Source organism: Microtus pennsylvanicus, chromosome 21, assembly GCF_037038515.1.
Source record: "Microtus pennsylvanicus isolate mMicPen1 chromosome 21, mMicPen1.hap1, whole genome shotgun sequence".
NCBI classification, from domain to species: domain Eukaryota; kingdom Metazoa; phylum Chordata; class Mammalia; order Rodentia; family Cricetidae; genus Microtus; species Microtus pennsylvanicus.
Window position 1 is genome coordinate 20,153,549 of NC_134599.1, and position 17,439 is coordinate 20,170,987.

The following is a 17,439-nucleotide window of genomic DNA, read 5'->3' on the forward strand; positions in this document are numbered from 1 at the left end:
TGTGTGTGTGTGTACGTGTCTTTTCTGGACACAAAACTCAGGTTTACACGCTAGTGTGGAAGTACTTTCCTGACTGAACCAGCTACCTCACACTATAGAGAACTTTTAAAGGAAAACATGGCAAAGCGTGAGTGGCCTGATGATCATCTGGGGACACTCATCACAGTTCAGTCACGTAAGACACTCTATGTCCTCCTGGTGGCCCAAACTGGGTGTGGCCGCCCAGGAAAAACTCGGAGGAGGGGAACTGATAGACTTACCTGCAGAAGTAGATGCACTCCAGGAAAGCCCATGACTCAAGTCATCATACGCAAAAGCTCTGATTTGGTTAAACAGGATGCAACTTCAAATGTATGATTGTACAATTACGTGCACAGACATGCACAGAAAGAGGGAGACAGAAACAGGCTGATCTACGAGAGCTACGCAGAAAGGTTCGAAAAGAAAAAACTAAAGGATGCCAAATGTTAACAGCAGTTTTTTTTTTTAAATGACACATAGAGTTCTGTGGCTTTCAAGTGTCTGAGGGTGACAAGGCCTGGTGGCCTCAGCTTCTCTAAGGGGAACAACTCTGTTAGTGCCTGGGGATTCCTCTGTCCCTTCGTAGAGAAGGGAGACTCTGGAGGACAGACTGACTGGTCAGGCCTGTTTTCTTCTCATTGCATGACATCTTAGGTTCTTTTTGCTGCATAGCGAGTCTTGACCTTCCTGTGAGGCAGAAAGAATCCTCTGGAAATGTGGGCCAAGCTAACGGAGTATTGATGTTAGCCTTTCAATGTTAGATTCCATCATCATCATCATCCTTTATTATTATTTTTAAATGGTGCTTGGAAGTGAACTCAGGGCCTTTGCACATGCTAGGCAAACATTCTGTTGCTGAGTAACCTAAGCCAGCTCAAGATTCTGGCCTCTTGTTTTGATTTTTTTTTCCATTGTGAGAATTTTAGGGCAATAATAAAACTCATTACAACAGTATATACATTACTAAGTATATGATATGGGTCTAATCCTAAATATTAAATCAACTCATCTATCCTCACAGCAACTCAGAAAGAAACTAGGATTTTTCCTTTTTCACAGATGGGTAAACTGAGGCATGGAGGGAGCGAGTGGCTCATATAGTGTTACACAGGGAGATATGAAGGAGATGGGATTTAAACTCAGGCAACTTGCACCCAGAATCTGTATTCCTATCTCACTAAATCCGAGTGTGACCCAAGAAGGCCAGTCTTACAGAGTTGACCAGAACAAGACAAGGCCAAGTGCTCTGACATTCATAAACCAACCCGGAAAACCTGTGCCCTGTTGTGTGCTATGACTCCACACACATTTACCAGGCGGCCACGCTCAGCCAGCATTTGCCAAGCACCTGTACTCTGCAAGCATTTGTGAAGCCCCTGCTGCTTGCTGGCTGCCGTAGGACATTGCCTGGTTGATTGGCTGGTAGTTCATTTTCAAGGACTCTTGAAAATTTTCGGGCTCTGGAGGTCTGTGCCAAGGGCCAGGAGCTGAACTGAGCCATGCGGGAGAAATGCTTTGCTCTCTCTGTGCCATATTGGTTCAAACACTTATTTGGCTCCTGACCTCAGGTGCTGTGCTCTGAGGTCCCCTGCCAACCATACTAAAAGTGAAATCCCTCTGCAGTAGTGATGAGTGGCAGGACTTTTGAGAGCATCTCGGGTAAGGGGTTCTGCGGTCGTGGGCAGATGGGCACATTGTTGCAGGCTCGGCTATCACAGGTTGGGATCCTGATGTAAAGGGTGGCTCTGGACTCCTTTCTGTCTTCGTCACGCCCAGGTGTATACTTCTGCCTTCTGCCAGGGACTAATACATAACTCATGTCTTCACCAGAGTCTAGTACATGATCTTCGAATTTCCACCCTCCAAACCCCAAGCCAGATAAAGCTCCATTGTTTGTAAATTGCTTATTCTGTTTTTTTAAAATTATGGAAGCAGAAAATCAACAAAGACACCAGGACGCACACGCTGGGTGGCTGTGCCTGCCCTGCCCTGCTGACAGGTATGGGCAAGCCCCTAGCCACCGCCCTGAGAAGGGCGATTTCACTACCTGCCCTGCCTTCCATCAAGTTATTCCATGACTGCTGTGGTTGCAAAATCCTGGGAGCTGAGAATGCTGGAAACCGGGCTTGCTAGTGCTTCCAGGTTCATGGCAGGGGCAATTGGGGACAGCAGGAGAAGGTTCTGCTCTCATGCCTTCCATGGCCAGGCCTAGGGGTGTTGATCAACCCTTACTCAGGCTCTTGTTACATGGGTACACTTTCCCTCCCTGGGTGAGGTTCATGTTCAAATCTAAGAAACTTCCTGGAGGGTAGGAGGACTCCTTTTTATTGGTTTAGGGCTTCATATCCATTACATAAAGGACGCCAGGAAGTGCTTACTATGGGATTAAGTGTTGATCTGGCATGGATTATCCGAATGACTAGATTGTATGTTTGAATGCTGTCCCCAGCCCTTTAATGACCTTCATGTGACCAGCACTTAGTGCCTCAGTTTACTCTGAGGCTCTAGAAACACCCAAATATCCTTGTGTCCACCCCCTTTCATCTCTTGCTAGCATCACTAGTTGTGAGTCTGTCTTCTGCCTACCAATTTTATCCAAAACCTCACTGCAGGACAATTTGGAAAATCACAGACACTATGTGTCAGACCTATGGGAGAAATGGAAGACTGGAGCCAATCGCACTGCTTTGGATCTCTCAGTCTTCCCATAATACCCTGTTCATTCGCTGTTTTACAAACTGGCCCTAGGTTGAGATGACAACTCAGTGGGTAAATACTTGTCATACACCTGACTTAGTCCCCAGATCAAGCTGGATGCACAAGTCTGTTATCCCAGCCAGACTTATCACAGGTCCTGGAAGCTGGTGAGCTTGTTAGCTTCATGTGCCGCAGCAGTGAGTGAGAGACCTTGCCTCAAATAAGGTGAAAAGTGAGGGCCGGCACCTGAGCTTAGTCTCCAATCACATGCGCGCATGCCTGGTGTGTCGGTATGACTGGCAACGTCTCGATCACCGGCATTTCCATCTCTTTCAGATCACCTTTGCCTCCTACAAGCCTTTGCAGGTCGTGTGCGTTTCCTGAGCGGTCCTGCAGTGTTGGAGGTCACAGAACGCCTCTCAGGTGAGCACCCATGATCCCACCCAGCCCAGACTTCATCACTATTCTCTCCTGGAATGCAGTTTTTCATCTCAGAGACCATTTAAGAATTTTCATAGTCTGCTTTTTCTATGACACTCTCCACATTACCAGAAGGCAATCTTTGTTTTTGGTGAAAGTGAGGCAAATATATATACAACCAAATAGTTCCTAAGAATGTATTTCTTTCTTTTTACAGACTGAGATTTCTGTATCCCACTGAATACCTTTTTAGAAAATTGTGTGTGTGTCTGTGTGGAGGTGGAGGTGGACATACATATAGGAGCCAAAGGACTTCTTGGCTAGTATCCACCTTTTTTTTTTTTTAAGGACAGGGTCCCTCATTGGCCTGGAACTTGTTAAGTAGGTTAGGGTGGTTGGAGTTTACTCTTCAGTGATGGGGTTACAAAGCACGAGTCACCACACCAACCATACCTGTTTGTTTATTTATCCATCTGCCTGTCTGTCTGTGTGTCCGTGTCTGTCTGTCTTTGTTAGGGTTCTCTATTGCCATAAATTGACACCATGATCACAGTCACTCTTATAAAGAAAACATTTAATTGGGGTGGCTCTCTTACAGTTTCAGAGGTTCAGTCATGGTGGTGTGCAGGCAGACATAGCATTGGCTACATCTTGGCTTGCAGGCAACAGGAAGTTGACAGACACACTCTGCAGTATCCTGAGCCTGCAGGGGCTGAGATGTGGGCGGGAAAGAGAGTGTGGGCTGGGCAGCTGAGGTGGGCAGGTTGTTGTTCTTAGTCTTTGGAGGTCAAGAGAGTGAGTGCCCATCATTGCCTAGAGAGCCAGGCTCCAGGAGAGTCTGGAGGCAAGACATGGCAGGACAGAAAAGGGGTCTGTTAGAAGGGCCAGTGATGCCGTGGCGGAGTCCAGTGTCTTGTTTCTGGGCTCGGTTAGAGTTAAAGTCAAGGTAAGGGATGGTTCTTGGGATTTCTTTAATTTTCCTTTCTGTTCCCCTAAATCTATTATTATTATTGTTATCATTATTATTTGGTTTTTTAGAGACAGGGTTTCTCTGTGTAACAGCTCTAGTTGTCCTGGAACTCAGTCTGTAGACCAGGCTGGCCTCGAACTCACAGAGATCTGCCTGCTTCTGCCTCCAAGTGCTGGGATTAAAGGCATGTGCCACCACTTCCTGGCTCTTTTTATTATTTTAACTTTACCACTATCTCCATAAGAGGTTCTTTGGTATTGAATGCTTCCTAGTGCTGGCCAACCATCACTACCAGCCACCTCTTTTCATCTTGTGAAACTGAAAACTCACCCTGTCAAACAGTAACTCCCTGCTCCCCTCAGTAACCTTGCAACTACCATTCGCTTCCTGTCTCTGTGAGACTGACTGCGGTTGGCACTTGATGTCAGTGGACTGCGACATAGTTTATCTTCTGGAGACTGGCTTGTTTCACTTAACATCATGTCTTCAAGGTTTACCTACGTTGCAACAGGCATTAGAATTTGCATATGTGTGTGTGTGTGTGTTGCATGGGTGGGTGTGCACATGTGTACATGCGGAGGCCAGAGTTTGACCTATATGCATGTGGGGGTTAGGGAACTGAACCCGTGTCCTCTATAAGAACAGCAAGCTGAGCAAGCTTTCCAGTCTCCTCTCCTCTCCTCTCCTTTTTTTTTTTTTTTTTGCAGAAACTCTCAGTGAACTTGAAGCTCATTAATTTGGCTAAACTAGCAGACCAGACAGCTCAGAGATTCTCTTGTCTCTATTTCCCCATTGCTGCCTGGCTTAGAAAAACGTCATCATCTTGCTTTTTTAAAAAAAAAATGTATGTAAATGAACCCAGGCCCCTATGCTTTCAGCAAACACTTTACTGACTACCATGTTCTTAGCTCCAGTATTTTCTTTTGAAGGAAGAAAGGCGATATACACACCCCAGACTGTGTTCACCCTCCACCTGGTGATGGATATCAGTCTACTCCTACCTTAAAGACAGACTGTTATATACACACCCCAGACTGTGTTCACCCTCCACCTGGTGATGGATATTAGTCTACTCCTACCTTAAAGACAGACTGTTATATGCACACCCCAGACTGTGTTCACCTCCACCTGGTGATGGATATCAGTCTACTCCTACCTTAAAGACAGACTGTTATATATATACCCCAGACTGTGTTCACTCTCCACCTGGTGATGGATATCAGTCTACTCCTACCTTAAAGACAGACTGTTATATGCACACCCCAGACTGTGTTCACCTCCACCTGGTGATGGATATCAGTCTACTCCTACCTTAAAGACAGACTGTTATATGCACACCCCAGACTGTGTTCACTCTCCACCTGGTGATGGATATCAGTCTACTCCTACCTTAAAGACAGACTGTTATATGCACACCCCAGACTGTGTTCACCCTCCACCTACTTTTGGGACCTTGTGAGAGTAATGTCAACACAAAGACAGAGTGCACAAGCAAAATTTTCATGGCCTCACTTAGGTTGAGTGGGTGAGATCCCACAGAGACAGAAACATTTTGGCTGTTGAATACATGTAGCCGCTTCTCTTCTGCCTCCCCTGCCTCTCTTCCTCAGGGCTACCTGACCACTCTTCTGCCTTTGGGTGACTGCTTCCCCAACATAGCCTTCTCCAAACCCAGAGAGCACAGCATTTAGTTTGTTCCAGCCAGTGCCCCTCTTTAGGGAACCCCTCCAAGGCTCTTTGTATTGGAGCCTTTCCCAGTGATGCTTACATGGCTTCAGCATGCAAACCTGCTTTCCCAGTCACCACATGGACACCTAAGTGAACTGTGACTGTTGGTGTTCCCAAGGGACCCTCCCATGGGACGCAGGAACCTTGGGGTAGTCATATCTGACATTTACACTCCTGAAAATGCTGTGGAGAGTATCAGTCTGATCTGGGGGTACATTCAGGTCATCTGGTTTCCCTGAGGGGAACATCCAGGTTATCTGTTTCTCCACTGTCTCAGAAGTCAAAGGAGCACCCATGGGTTTGGAAGATGTTAAGCTGGCGAGAGAAGGACAAATTGGGCATTTAAAACTCTAGACTGGCCTCTGAGACATAGGACTCCTTGAAGTTTGGAGGACAGTGTGGGTGTAAGCTTTGGAGTCAAGGCAAAGCAACCTCTGTCTTCAGCAAGGTCTTCATGAAGAGAAGTCCTTAGCCTGAGTCTTGCTTTCCTCCTCTGAACAATGGACTCATATTCATCTTTTTGGCCTGAAATGAAGCCTTGAAGTTCCAAGTCTTAGATTGGAGTAGTTTTTTATATATGGCTAGGCCCTCATAGTCTTCCAGAAACTTCTTGTTCCTTGTTCCAGACCAGCACTTGACTAGGATGCCAGGCAGACTAGGCTGCATATTTCTTTATGTCTGTCTGTCTGTCTGTCTGTCTCTCTTTCTATCTATTATCTATCTATCTATCTATCTATCTATCTATCTATCTATCTATCTATCATCTATCATCTATCTATCATATCTATCTATCTATCTATCTATCTATCTATCTATCTATCTATCATCTATCTATTATCTATCTATCTATCTATTATCTATCTATCTATCTATTATCTATCTATCTATCTATCTATCTATCTATCTATCTATCTATCTATCTATCTATCTATCTATCTGGCAGTGTTGGTTAGCACTATTGTACTGAGGATAATAGTCATAACCTCAGGCCAGGGAAACCTCTCCATGAAGGCCTGGGGAGGCTTTTGACATTGGCTGTAGCCCTGGTACTTCCTTTGGTGATAGAGAGCTTCTGCAGGTTCATGTGGGTGATGAGGATTCTTGAATTTAGAGGGTTGAGTTCTGAGAAAACAGTTCAGGGGCTTCTTCACTGGGGCGGAGGGTCTATTTAGAGCCCGAGAGCCTGCACACACATCCATCCTCATGGACAGCTGCCTGATTGTAGCATTGTGCCCAGGTACTGTGGGGTTTGCTCCTTGTAGCTGTACCAGTCTTCTTCTTCAGAGACTCTTTACTCTTCTCCCTGTTGTTGGAGTCGCTAAGTAGGAGTCTGGACCCTGGCAGCCCTAACAAGCTAGTTTCAGCAACCCATCCTTAACAAGCCAATTAAAGAACAAGTAATAGGGGAAAATAGAGAAAGGAGACTTATTCAATATGGCCACACTGGGAAGAGCAGCAAAGAAGTCCAGTGGCCTCCTTCAGCTCATCTTTGGGGTCCTGATCTGAGGTTTAGGTTGGAATAGAGGCAGACAGTCACACTGTCCTGGACCAGACATAGACATGTCCATCCTCATTGTCTCCAGTCTCACTGCAGTGTGGTCTGACAAGGACCAGGGAGACAGGGTCTTCTCCTTCTGTCAGCACAAGGTTCCTGGGGAGATTGTTATTTCCTAGGGACCGTTGTCTCCATACGTGGATAGTCTCCATATGCATGTCTCTAGAAGGACTTCATTCTAGGCTACACCGCTCGTGTGGCATTTCTCTGTGTTGGTATGACTTTCCTGAGTGGCAATAAAGCGTTTCTGCAATACTAGTATTGGTTGCTATTTGTCACCTGCTTACTTGACATTTATTTATAATGGAATCTCTAACAATCTTGAGAGCCTGGCTTAGGCTGGCAACTTTTACTTTACAGATGTAAAAAGGCTCAGAGAGGCGGTAGTTTTCTCGAGTTCACAAAGCTGGTAGACAGTATAGGAGTGATGTGGGATTCCCCTCTGTATGCTGTGAGTATGTTTTATTACCATTGGTTAATAAAGAAGCTGCTTTGGCCTACGGCAGGGCAGAATAGAGCCAGGATCAAAGAGATATAGGGAGAGAGTAGATGTAGTCAAAGAGATGCCATGTAGCTGCTGAAGGAGAAAGATGCCAGAACCTTCTCAGTAGGCCACAGCCTTGTGGTGATACATAGATTAATAGAAATGGGTTAATTTAAGATGTAAGAGCTAACTAGGAATACGCTAGAGCCGTTGGCTAAACAGTGTTGCAATTCATATAGTTTTGTGTGATTATTCGGGTCTAGGCGGCCGGGAAACATAAGAACAGTCTCTGCCTACAGAGGTGGAATTGCAACCTGCCCCATCTCCCTCACTGGGGCTGAGGGAATGCACTGCGATCACCATGGACCTACTTCATTTGCATTGGCTTTGTGGTCCTTTCCTTCATAGAAAATAAAATTATATTTTATAACTGTTGTGAATACAAACCAATATTTCTCTTCTGATGTTAAAATAAATTGAAACATTTTCATGGGTCCCTGAATGTGGTGAGGCTTGAGCATGGGGCCTAGGTGGGAAGTCAGCTCGGCAGGGGTGCCTGCCCTCTGCTCTGAGCACAGAACTGGTGGTGCTGGAGAGAGGTGGGAAGAGAGAGTGCACAGCTCAAATGACCCTCCCTTTTTCCTTTGACAGTGCTGGTGGCTTCAGTGTACCCCCGAAAGCCTCAGGCTGTGGAACGGCACATCCTTCCAGTCCTCTGGTACTTCCTAAACAAGATGAGCGGCAACGGCGTGCTGCCGGGACGGGGTGGGAACGTCCGCACGGTGGTGCGCAGGCTGGCTGGAAGCCTCCAGGAGCAAATGGGGTCCCGCCTGCAGGACTTCGCTGCCAGTCAGCCCCAGCATGTTGTCAAGACGCTCCAGGGACTTGTAGACTCTGACTCTCTGGGTGGCAATGACAAGGTTGCCGGTGGGGGAACGCCCCCTGACAGCAGATGACTTGAACCACCTGCCCCCAGCAGCCGGGTTAAAGATGGGTCTGAAGTGGGAAATTATCATTTTTTTACCTTATTTTATTTTTATGATCGAGTCACCTCACGGCCTACTCTCCTCATTAGGGTCCCCATTGTATACAGTATATTTTGAAGTAGAAATAAAAGAATTGCTTATTTTTCTAAGATTTTTTTTAATCTTACATTTTTTTTTTAACCATAGAAAATTTCCCAGCAGACAGGTTTATGAAACATGAAAACAGCAACCCTAGTTTTAGATAAGATAGTGACAAGTAGCTAGGAAAGAAAGGGGGACACATAGGCCAACCTAGCGCAGGAATACAGCCCAGCCCCCACGTCTGTGCACAGCTGGAAGACTCCTGCATCGAAGAGCCCTTCGCTGCCCACTCAGATACGCTCTGCTTCTCATTGACTTGATTGGAAGTCATTGCACGCCATGCATCTTCCGGCCCATCCTGCTTCAGCCCTGCAGAACCTGAGTTAAGTCTCTGTGTATCCCGTGGGACTTTCTGTGGGGATCTGCCCAGCTTGTCACAGAGAAATAAGAATTAGCAAATGCACTACTAGACACCTTTGCTAGAAGCTGGCCATCTGGCTCATTCTGACAAGGACTAGATGATGCTTCATGTTTAAAGCAGCATGGATGGGACTGTGGGATGGAGTCTGCATGCCGTACTTTACTTTACTAGTCTCATGGACTAGACAAAATGGCATCGGCTGCTATAGATGGGCTGAATCCTGGGAATGTCTGGCTCAGTGTGGGCCAGGTTGTGAGAAAACAGAGAATAGTATTAGTCCCTAGGGATAAACCACTGAGGGGTCCTGACCATGTAGGCATGGTCTGGGCATCCCTGTAGTAGCCTTGGTTTGCCTTGACTAGTTACAGGTCAACAGTGTTATGCCCGGGATTTAAGAGCTCAGGTCACTGCCTTGAACATACGGCCAGGCAGCTGTGATGTGGAGAAGGCTGAAGGGGTGACCTTTCACCATTGGCCAAGGACTCAGACATAGCACCATACAGGGCCAGTTGCAGATGGTGAAGTCCTGAGGTCCAGCCTCATGCCAGCAGGTTTTCTGGCAGTGCCAGCCCACCACCCAGTGGAATCCCCCTGCATCATCCATCATCTGATCTCCAGGTTTGATATGAGTTCTATACTGTTCTGAGTCTCTCCAGGGGAGCCTGGCTTTAAGCCAGGGAAGCTCTGGGCCAAACCAGAACTTGGCCAGCCCCTCCCCATGCCGAGTGGGAGATTGCAGGTCAGGTTAGGGCTTGGCTTTTAATAGTCAGCTTAAGTGTGACTGCGGGTCATTCCAGAGCCACTGTGAGCTGCTGTTCACCTCATGGTGACCCCAGCAGGGCTTTCCGGAAGCCGACTCAGTCTGGGCCAGGAGAAATGCTTACAAAGGAAGCTGTGCAGAAGCACTCAAAGAGACTGATTTGTAAATCTTCCTAAGGCTTTATGCTATTTAATTAACCATGTTTGCTTATTGTCTGAGCAAGCTTTTTTTTGGGGGGGGGGTTGTGTGGAGGGGGAAGACCCGTATTTTCTGCTTGTCAAGATCCAAGGAGAGACGAGAGTATTTCAAGATTCTTTGGAATGGTAAGGGCTGAGGGACGTGGAGGCTGGCAGAGATGTTTGAAGACAGAAATGAAGCCGAGTTTGGAGGATGATGGCTCAGTGGTTAAAGAACTTGCTGTGCACGCATGAGAGCTAGCATTCAGGGCCCCAGAGGCTAAGTCAATACTAGGTGGGCACAGGAGCTCCTATGTCATTCCAGGATCAGAAGGCAAGGGCAGGATCCCCAGAGCAAGCCAACTAGCAGACTAGTCAAACTGGCAAGCTCTGGGTTTGACTGAAAAACCTTGCCTCATTGAGTCAGATGGAGGGTCTTTCTCTTACGCCCCCATATACTTTCACAGACACATACATACACACACAGGAGAGAGAGAGAGAGAGAGAGAGAGAGAGAGAGAGAGAGAGAGAGAGAGAGAGAGAGAGAGAGAGGAAATAATTCTGTACCCACCTCAAGCCCAAGCTTCCTGTTCCTAGGGCTCTCGTGGGTGGATGTGTCGAAAATAACCACCAACTGTAGAGAAAAGAAGGGTAAATCTTTGCTCTGTTCTGTTTTCCTTCACGATCTCAGGGTTTATATTTGCTGGACAGTCAAGGTCTGCAGCCCATGCCCCTGGTACATTGTTACCGAGAAAGAACTGGGCGGATCTGGCAGGCTTTGGGAAGCCCAAATCAAGTGTGGTGAATTGAAGTTTCAGGTGAACTCTGGCTGCAGGTTGTTGTTTGTAAACCACAGAGAGGATAGCACAATAACAACCAGGGCCCCAGCCTGCTGGGACATCCTCCAAAAGCCTCATATGAAGGCCATTCATGGGCCATAAACATTGTCCTGCTAGACCTCAGAGATGGTGGCTGAGGGCTGGGCTCACCCCATCCTTTGATTTATTGTGAGTGAGCCAGAAACTCTACTTCTAGGATTTGCTGGTTTGCTGTAATAACTTGACACAAGCTAGAGTCATCTGAGAGGAAGAAACCTCAATTAAGAAAAATGCCTCTATAAGATTGGACTGTGGGCAAGCCTGTAATTATTTTCTTAATTAGTGATTGATGGGGGAGTGCTCAGCCAATGGTGGTTGGTGTCATCCCTGGGCTGGCGGTCCTGGGTTCTATAAGAAAGCAGGTTGAGCAAAACCATGAGAAGCAAGCCAATAAGTAGCTCCCTTCTATGGCCTCTGCATCAGTTCCTACCTCCAGATCCCTTCCCTGCTTGAGTTCCTGTCCTGACTTCCTTTGGTGACGGACTGTTATCTGGAAGTGTAAGCTAAAATAAACCCTTTCCGCCCAACTTGCTTTTGGCTATGGTGTTTCATCACAGCAATAATAATCCTAACTAGGACACAGGAGATGCTTCTGGGGGTGGGCATGTAGGTTTTGGTTATGGCAAGTCCTCTTCTCCCCCTCTACCCCCAGCGTGAGAATAACACACTATAGAGACGTCTATAGACTGTACCCACCAGGACTTGTGAGTCTTCAGGCGTCTGTACTGACTGACCTTGGGTGTACATCCTCAGCTGCAACCACCAAGAGCACCTCCTGTGCACATTCACTATGTTCCTCTTTAAAAGGGCCCTGCACAATATCCTTGGCTCTAGGGTGCTCCAGGCTGTCAGGTCTGCTCTCCTCTCACCTCTGGGTGTCCAGCCATTGGAGATAGAGACTGAGGTCAGGTACAGAGGCCCAGGGTCTCAGCTTAAGAAATCTAGGCATTTGACTTGCTGATGTGTGACGTTTTGTCAACCTCTCTCTCTCCTGTGTGTGTGTATGTATGGTGTGTGTGTGTGTGTGTGTGTGTGTGTGTGGTAGTAGTGGTGGTGAGGTGTATAATATACACCTTAACCCAGCTGCTCTGAAGATTATTGAGGTAATTCTTATAAACTGTTTAGCATAAAACATGGGGAGCCCTTGACAATGGCTGTGACATTCTGAGGGGGTCAGTGTTTGGAGAAACTAGTGATGTGGAGCTCTGTTTTCCTTGCAGTGCTGGGGCTTGGTGGAACCTGAGACCCACCGAGTCTATGCAAGCTTAGGGCAAACAAAGTGTTCTGTCGTCTCTACTAGGAGGCAGGGACCTTCTCACTTTTGGGGTCTGTCATTTCTGTTCCTTTGTCCTTGCTTGACAGACTCTTGCAGCCACCCTTGGCCTTTTTCCACTCTCAGGCCTTTCACTGGAGGGTGGATAAGAAGATCTGGATGCCCCTCCCTCCCTGGTGGCCCCTCCTATCTCCTTGGAGGCTCACAGCTGGAAGCAGGAGGGTTTGAGCTTTCTAGATGAAAGTGTTTTCCTTAGGCCGGGTGGTGCACACCTTTAATCCCAGCACTCGGGAGGCAGAGACAGACGGATCTCTGTGAGTTTGAGGCCAGCCTGGTCTACAAGAGCTAGTTCCAGGACAGGAACCAAGGAACCAAAAAGCTACGGAGAAGCCCTGTCTCGAAAAATAAAAAAAAAAAAAAAGAAAAGTGTTTTCCTTACATTGTAATTCAGCTACATCCCCAGGATGGAGAGGAGCGGATGGGAAGGGTGACACTCTTTCCACTCTCCTTGTGGAGTGGGACAAGGGAGGCAGGAGAACAAGGCAGCCTGCTAATCAAAGGCCTGCAACGTGCTGGGTTCTGTTACTCTTCTTGATTTCCTCGAAGAAGGAGGTCACCTCTCTCTTTTGCTGGAAAAAGCTGGGACCCAGGGGTGCAGAGCGAGTGTCCTCAGCCAGTGTAGAGTTCTCAGGGAGTTGGGTCAAGTGCAGACAGACTGATTGACAGACCCGACCAGGGCTTGAGTTTTGACATTCCCAATAAGACATGGGTACCATGGGTCTGGCTGGGGGGTCTGCTTTAGGGTCGGGCCCTAGAATGTAGCTGGAGCTTGGGTATGTGCCCAGGTCTGTCATTCTCTATGGATCTTGACCCATCAGGGTCTTCTACACCTTTAAGACAGTTCTTGCCCCCAGGTCAGTCACAGCCCATGGAAATACCATGGGTTCCTGCATCTACTCTCAACTCAGAGATTTTCTGTCAAAACCTCAGGGCAGAGAGAGCCTTAGGTATTTGAGGCAGGGTATCTCCCTGACCCGGGCTTGATGGTCATGAGGCTAGGTGGTCAGGGAACTCTTGGGACCTAGCCGTCTCGACCTCCCTGGTTCTGGCATTGCAGGTACAAATTACTGTGCCCAACTTCATCATGTGGGCGCATTGCACAAGTAAACACTATTCCAGCTGAGTTATACTCCCAGTCCAGAACCAGGCCACACAAGCCTAGGGTTCAGGACCTCCGCATTGGCCTTAATCCTCTGATGGTTAAGTTTCCAAGCAAACCCTACAGCCAAGGGGTCAGAATTTTCTAAACTAGAATTTCCCAAACATGGTTGCAGAAAACTGCTCTGGGGAGGGGGAGGGAAGAGGAGGCAGGGGTGGTTGCTGGGTTGGCCTCACCGTAGATCTGGCTCTGGGGGAAAGGGCCCAGGAATCTACAGAGGATCAGGCAGCCAGGCTGGTGAGTCCCAAGAGGTGGCAGATTAGAGAGCTTGTTGCCACTAGCTGGGCTCCAGGCTGCAGTATCAGGGCACAGGATACTCTCTGTCCCCTGCGGGGGGGAGGGAGGGTGTTTCTGAGTCAGGGCCCTGCGGAGGATGTGCTGGGTCATTATTCCTGGGGCGTTTTCAGGGGGCGGTCTGGTGTCCGGTTCCCTGTCAAACCCCTGTTCCGTTGAAGAAGGCTGTGACATTTGAGGCTTTGTTTTGTTTTAATCATGGCTTTATAATTACCTCTCTGCGGGTTGACAGCTGTTATTAGCGTCACCTTGGGCTCTCCTTGAGAAGTTTTGCGTGCAGAAAGTGAACCAGCACCTCCAGGGCTGGCGTCAGAAACGTTAACTAAACAATAGCTTAACAAAAGGCCCCAGGTTTTGTAAACACAGTCGATCCTTTCCCTTTCAAAGGAAGGGACCGCTAGATAAATAATTTTCATGACAGGCTTACTTTTTTTTTCTGTTGAATCTGCCATCTTGAACCATTTTGGGGCACTGAAGTAAAGCCAGGGCTGCTCCCAGCAGGAAGATGCAGCCGCAACTGCTGGGGAATGCCATATGGTCACCTGGTAGCCACTTCCTGGGTTCATGGCAGTGAGGAGCTAAGAGCTTTTGGAAAACGACTCCTACTCCCTTAATGCCAGGGGCAGTTTGATACGTGTGTTTGGGGAGAGATGAGAAGGACTAGTTGGGTCCACAAGGGATTATTGTTTAAAATTCTATCCAAGCCAGTTTAGGAGGCATGGATGCAACTATGGTGGGGCTGTGGTGGGGTATGAAAATTAGTTTCCTATTTGTAAATGGAATTCCCCAAGAAGGCTGCGCTGTCTTCCAGAGCTGCCTCGCCCCACCCTGGAACAACCCAGAAGCGGTTGGTTGCAGGTGTATTGGGAAGGAAGCTGTTTTGGAACTGGGCATATGTGTGTGTCTCCCGCCACTAGCTGGCGACACATCTTTGGAGTAACACATCTTTGGAGTAACACGTTGGCAAGCTCTCAACCTTACTGTTTGTTTATTTTTGTAAAAGAGGAGCTGAAGAGACACTTTGTTCATACTCTGGGAGGACCTAAGTTTAGGTGATTGTATTTTGGAAAGGGAGAGCCTTGCATACAAAGAAAAGGTGTAAATATTGTCAGGTCTTTTATCCTCCCTCTGGGAGGACATTTAGGGGCCAAAGTAATTTCTGACCATCTCTGCGATGGATAGATCTCCCCAAGATTCTGCCTCAGATAAATGGGAGTTAGGAACTTAATTTCCCCATTTGGTATATTTGACACGAAGACTTGTATCTCTAAACAAAATGTTTTAATCTTTTATTAATTTCACACAGAATGTCAAGGACACTTTCAAAGAATCCAGTCAATTCTTAGTGAGTTTGACAACTGATTTTCTTCCCCACCCCCATTCCCATTTTCTCCTCCCCTCTTCCTTCCCTTTGTCTCTTCTTCCTTCTTTCTTTAGACAAAGTTTTGTTATATAGCCTAGGGTGACTTGAACCTGCCAGTGTGGCCCAGTCTGGTCTGATATTCACGTCTTTCTCTTTCCACCTCTCTGCTGCTAGGACTGACTGGGCTACTGGGCCCAGCTTTCTGAAAGTCATTCTTCCCTTTTTTATGGGTCAGGGTGCAGCTCTGGAAAGAGGGGAACATGAGAATGAATTCTTAACCAGAATTGTGAAGTAAAGACAGACATCTGTGAACATTATACACACACACACACACACACACACGAGAGAGGAGAGAGAGAGAGAGAGAGAGAGAGAGAGAGAGAGAGAGAGAGAGAGTCAACGGTATTCTGAGTTCTCTAAGATGTCTCAATAAAATGGATTAGACAGCTGTGCCCCCCCCCCCCAATCTTGGTTTTCAAAGAGTGAGCCACATCTACCTCCTGTTCTCCACGTCTCCAATTCTCCTCTGTTCTTGGTTATTTTTACCCCAGTTGGCTATGAATGAAGTCCTGCCGGTGCCATTACAACCGAGGTCCAATGCTGGTTGAAATACCAAGACTGCCAAGGTGTTTGGGACACCAAGCATCTAGAACCCTGGCTGTCGGATCAGTAGAACGTCACTGTCCCCTGATGCCGGGCCCACCCATGATCCTCGAACTGACTTTCTAAAGTCCACGGGTGTAACCAAGCCTGTAGAATCCGAGCTCCTCCATAAAATTGAATTAGAGAGCGGAGTGAGTTAACTGTTTGCGCCTCCTCTTGTGCAAGGCATCTTTAATTACATTTCATAAAAATGTCTGGATGGATTGATGGGACTTTATTTAAACTTTAGGCAGGCACAGGAAGGAAACGATAGCGCAATATACCATGTTCTGTTACTACAGGTTCAGAACTCATTTACTTTATGGTGGTTCAACAAAATCTTTGATGTGGGGCTACTTAAAAATATATTACCTTTGAAAAGATCTCCTTTGGAAGACGGAGTGGGTGCTTGGCAGCCTGTAAGCGGTCGACCAGATGATCAATTGACAAGCATGTCAACATGCATCATTCACTGTACCAGCTCCCCTGGTACATGCAAAACACTGGTTTATTTTAGACAAAGAATACATTTCTCAAAACTCCTTTCATTCACACTGTAGGATTTATGAATTGAGCCTCGCCGAGCATAAGCTCTTTGCAACGAAGGGGCAAATCTCTTTGGTCTGTCTGCCATGCATTTCTATCAGTTTGGAATAGTTGAGGATCTGGACTGGGCACGTGACATGTGGAAGGAAAATAGATACTGCTTCTAGTAAACAACAGCACAGCCCATAGAGATGTTATATTTCATTGTGAAGATTGTATTTATACTTGCAAAAAAGCTATTACTGCTCTGCTAGAATAATATTTGCGCCATTTTCCCCACCTTCGTGAATGCTTTGATGGAAAGAAAAGATTGTGTTTTCCCCCTGGGGAAGATCTGTTTGCTATGCTACTAAATGTGTTGGGTGAAAGTCGTGCTGATACCCCCCTCCTTACAGCTCTGAGGGATGGAGGATGAATGCTGTGTGTGCACCCACAGAGGAGAGTTGGTCCAAAGAAGAATAGGGTATGATGTACCCCATGGAGACACCCCCTTGTCTGGTGTAAGAATGACAGATAAAAACAATGTTCCTTGTTGGTTTCTAATTCTACTATGGAAAAGCACACTTCTGAGTGCTTGCTTGGTGGGTTGGGCCCATTGGTGTAATTACTAAAAAGGTAAACAAAAACTGTGTCTTCCTATTGAGTGAAAGAAGTGGATTTGTCCCAGCAAGGGCACGACTCTTTGACAGAGTTGATAAGCATAGATAAAAGGATCTGAGAACCTGTGGGATTGACCTTGCCCTTCATGGCTACCAGGAATTTACTTACTATGGTAGAATGGTAGATATGGGTTTTGGGGAGGGCCTGGTCTTCAGGAGGGATAGCTGAGTTGATACTATAAGCCTGGCAGCTTGAAATGGGTTTAATTTTTTTGTACAGAGTTTAACTCATGGGTTGCTTAGGTGATGTTTGTATGATGACCAAG

General features: G+C 47.0%; 1 protein-coding gene across 1 annotated transcript in view; it reads left to right on the forward strand.

The window, feature by feature from the left end:
- Togaram2 (TOG array regulator of axonemal microtubules 2) overlaps positions 1–9,008 on the forward strand; it is a 55,485-nt gene extending 46,477 nt beyond the window's left edge. Inside the window, exons 19-20 of the mRNA XM_075955257.1 lie at positions 3,055–3,141; positions 8,527–9,008. Of these exons, the coding sequence (XP_075811372.1) occupies positions 3,055–3,141; positions 8,527–8,831 (392 nt within the window). The 3' untranslated portion in view covers positions 8,832–9,008. The remainder of the gene's footprint in view (positions 1–3,054; positions 3,142–8,526) is intronic.
- Positions 9,009–17,439: the final 8,431 nt, after the last annotated feature.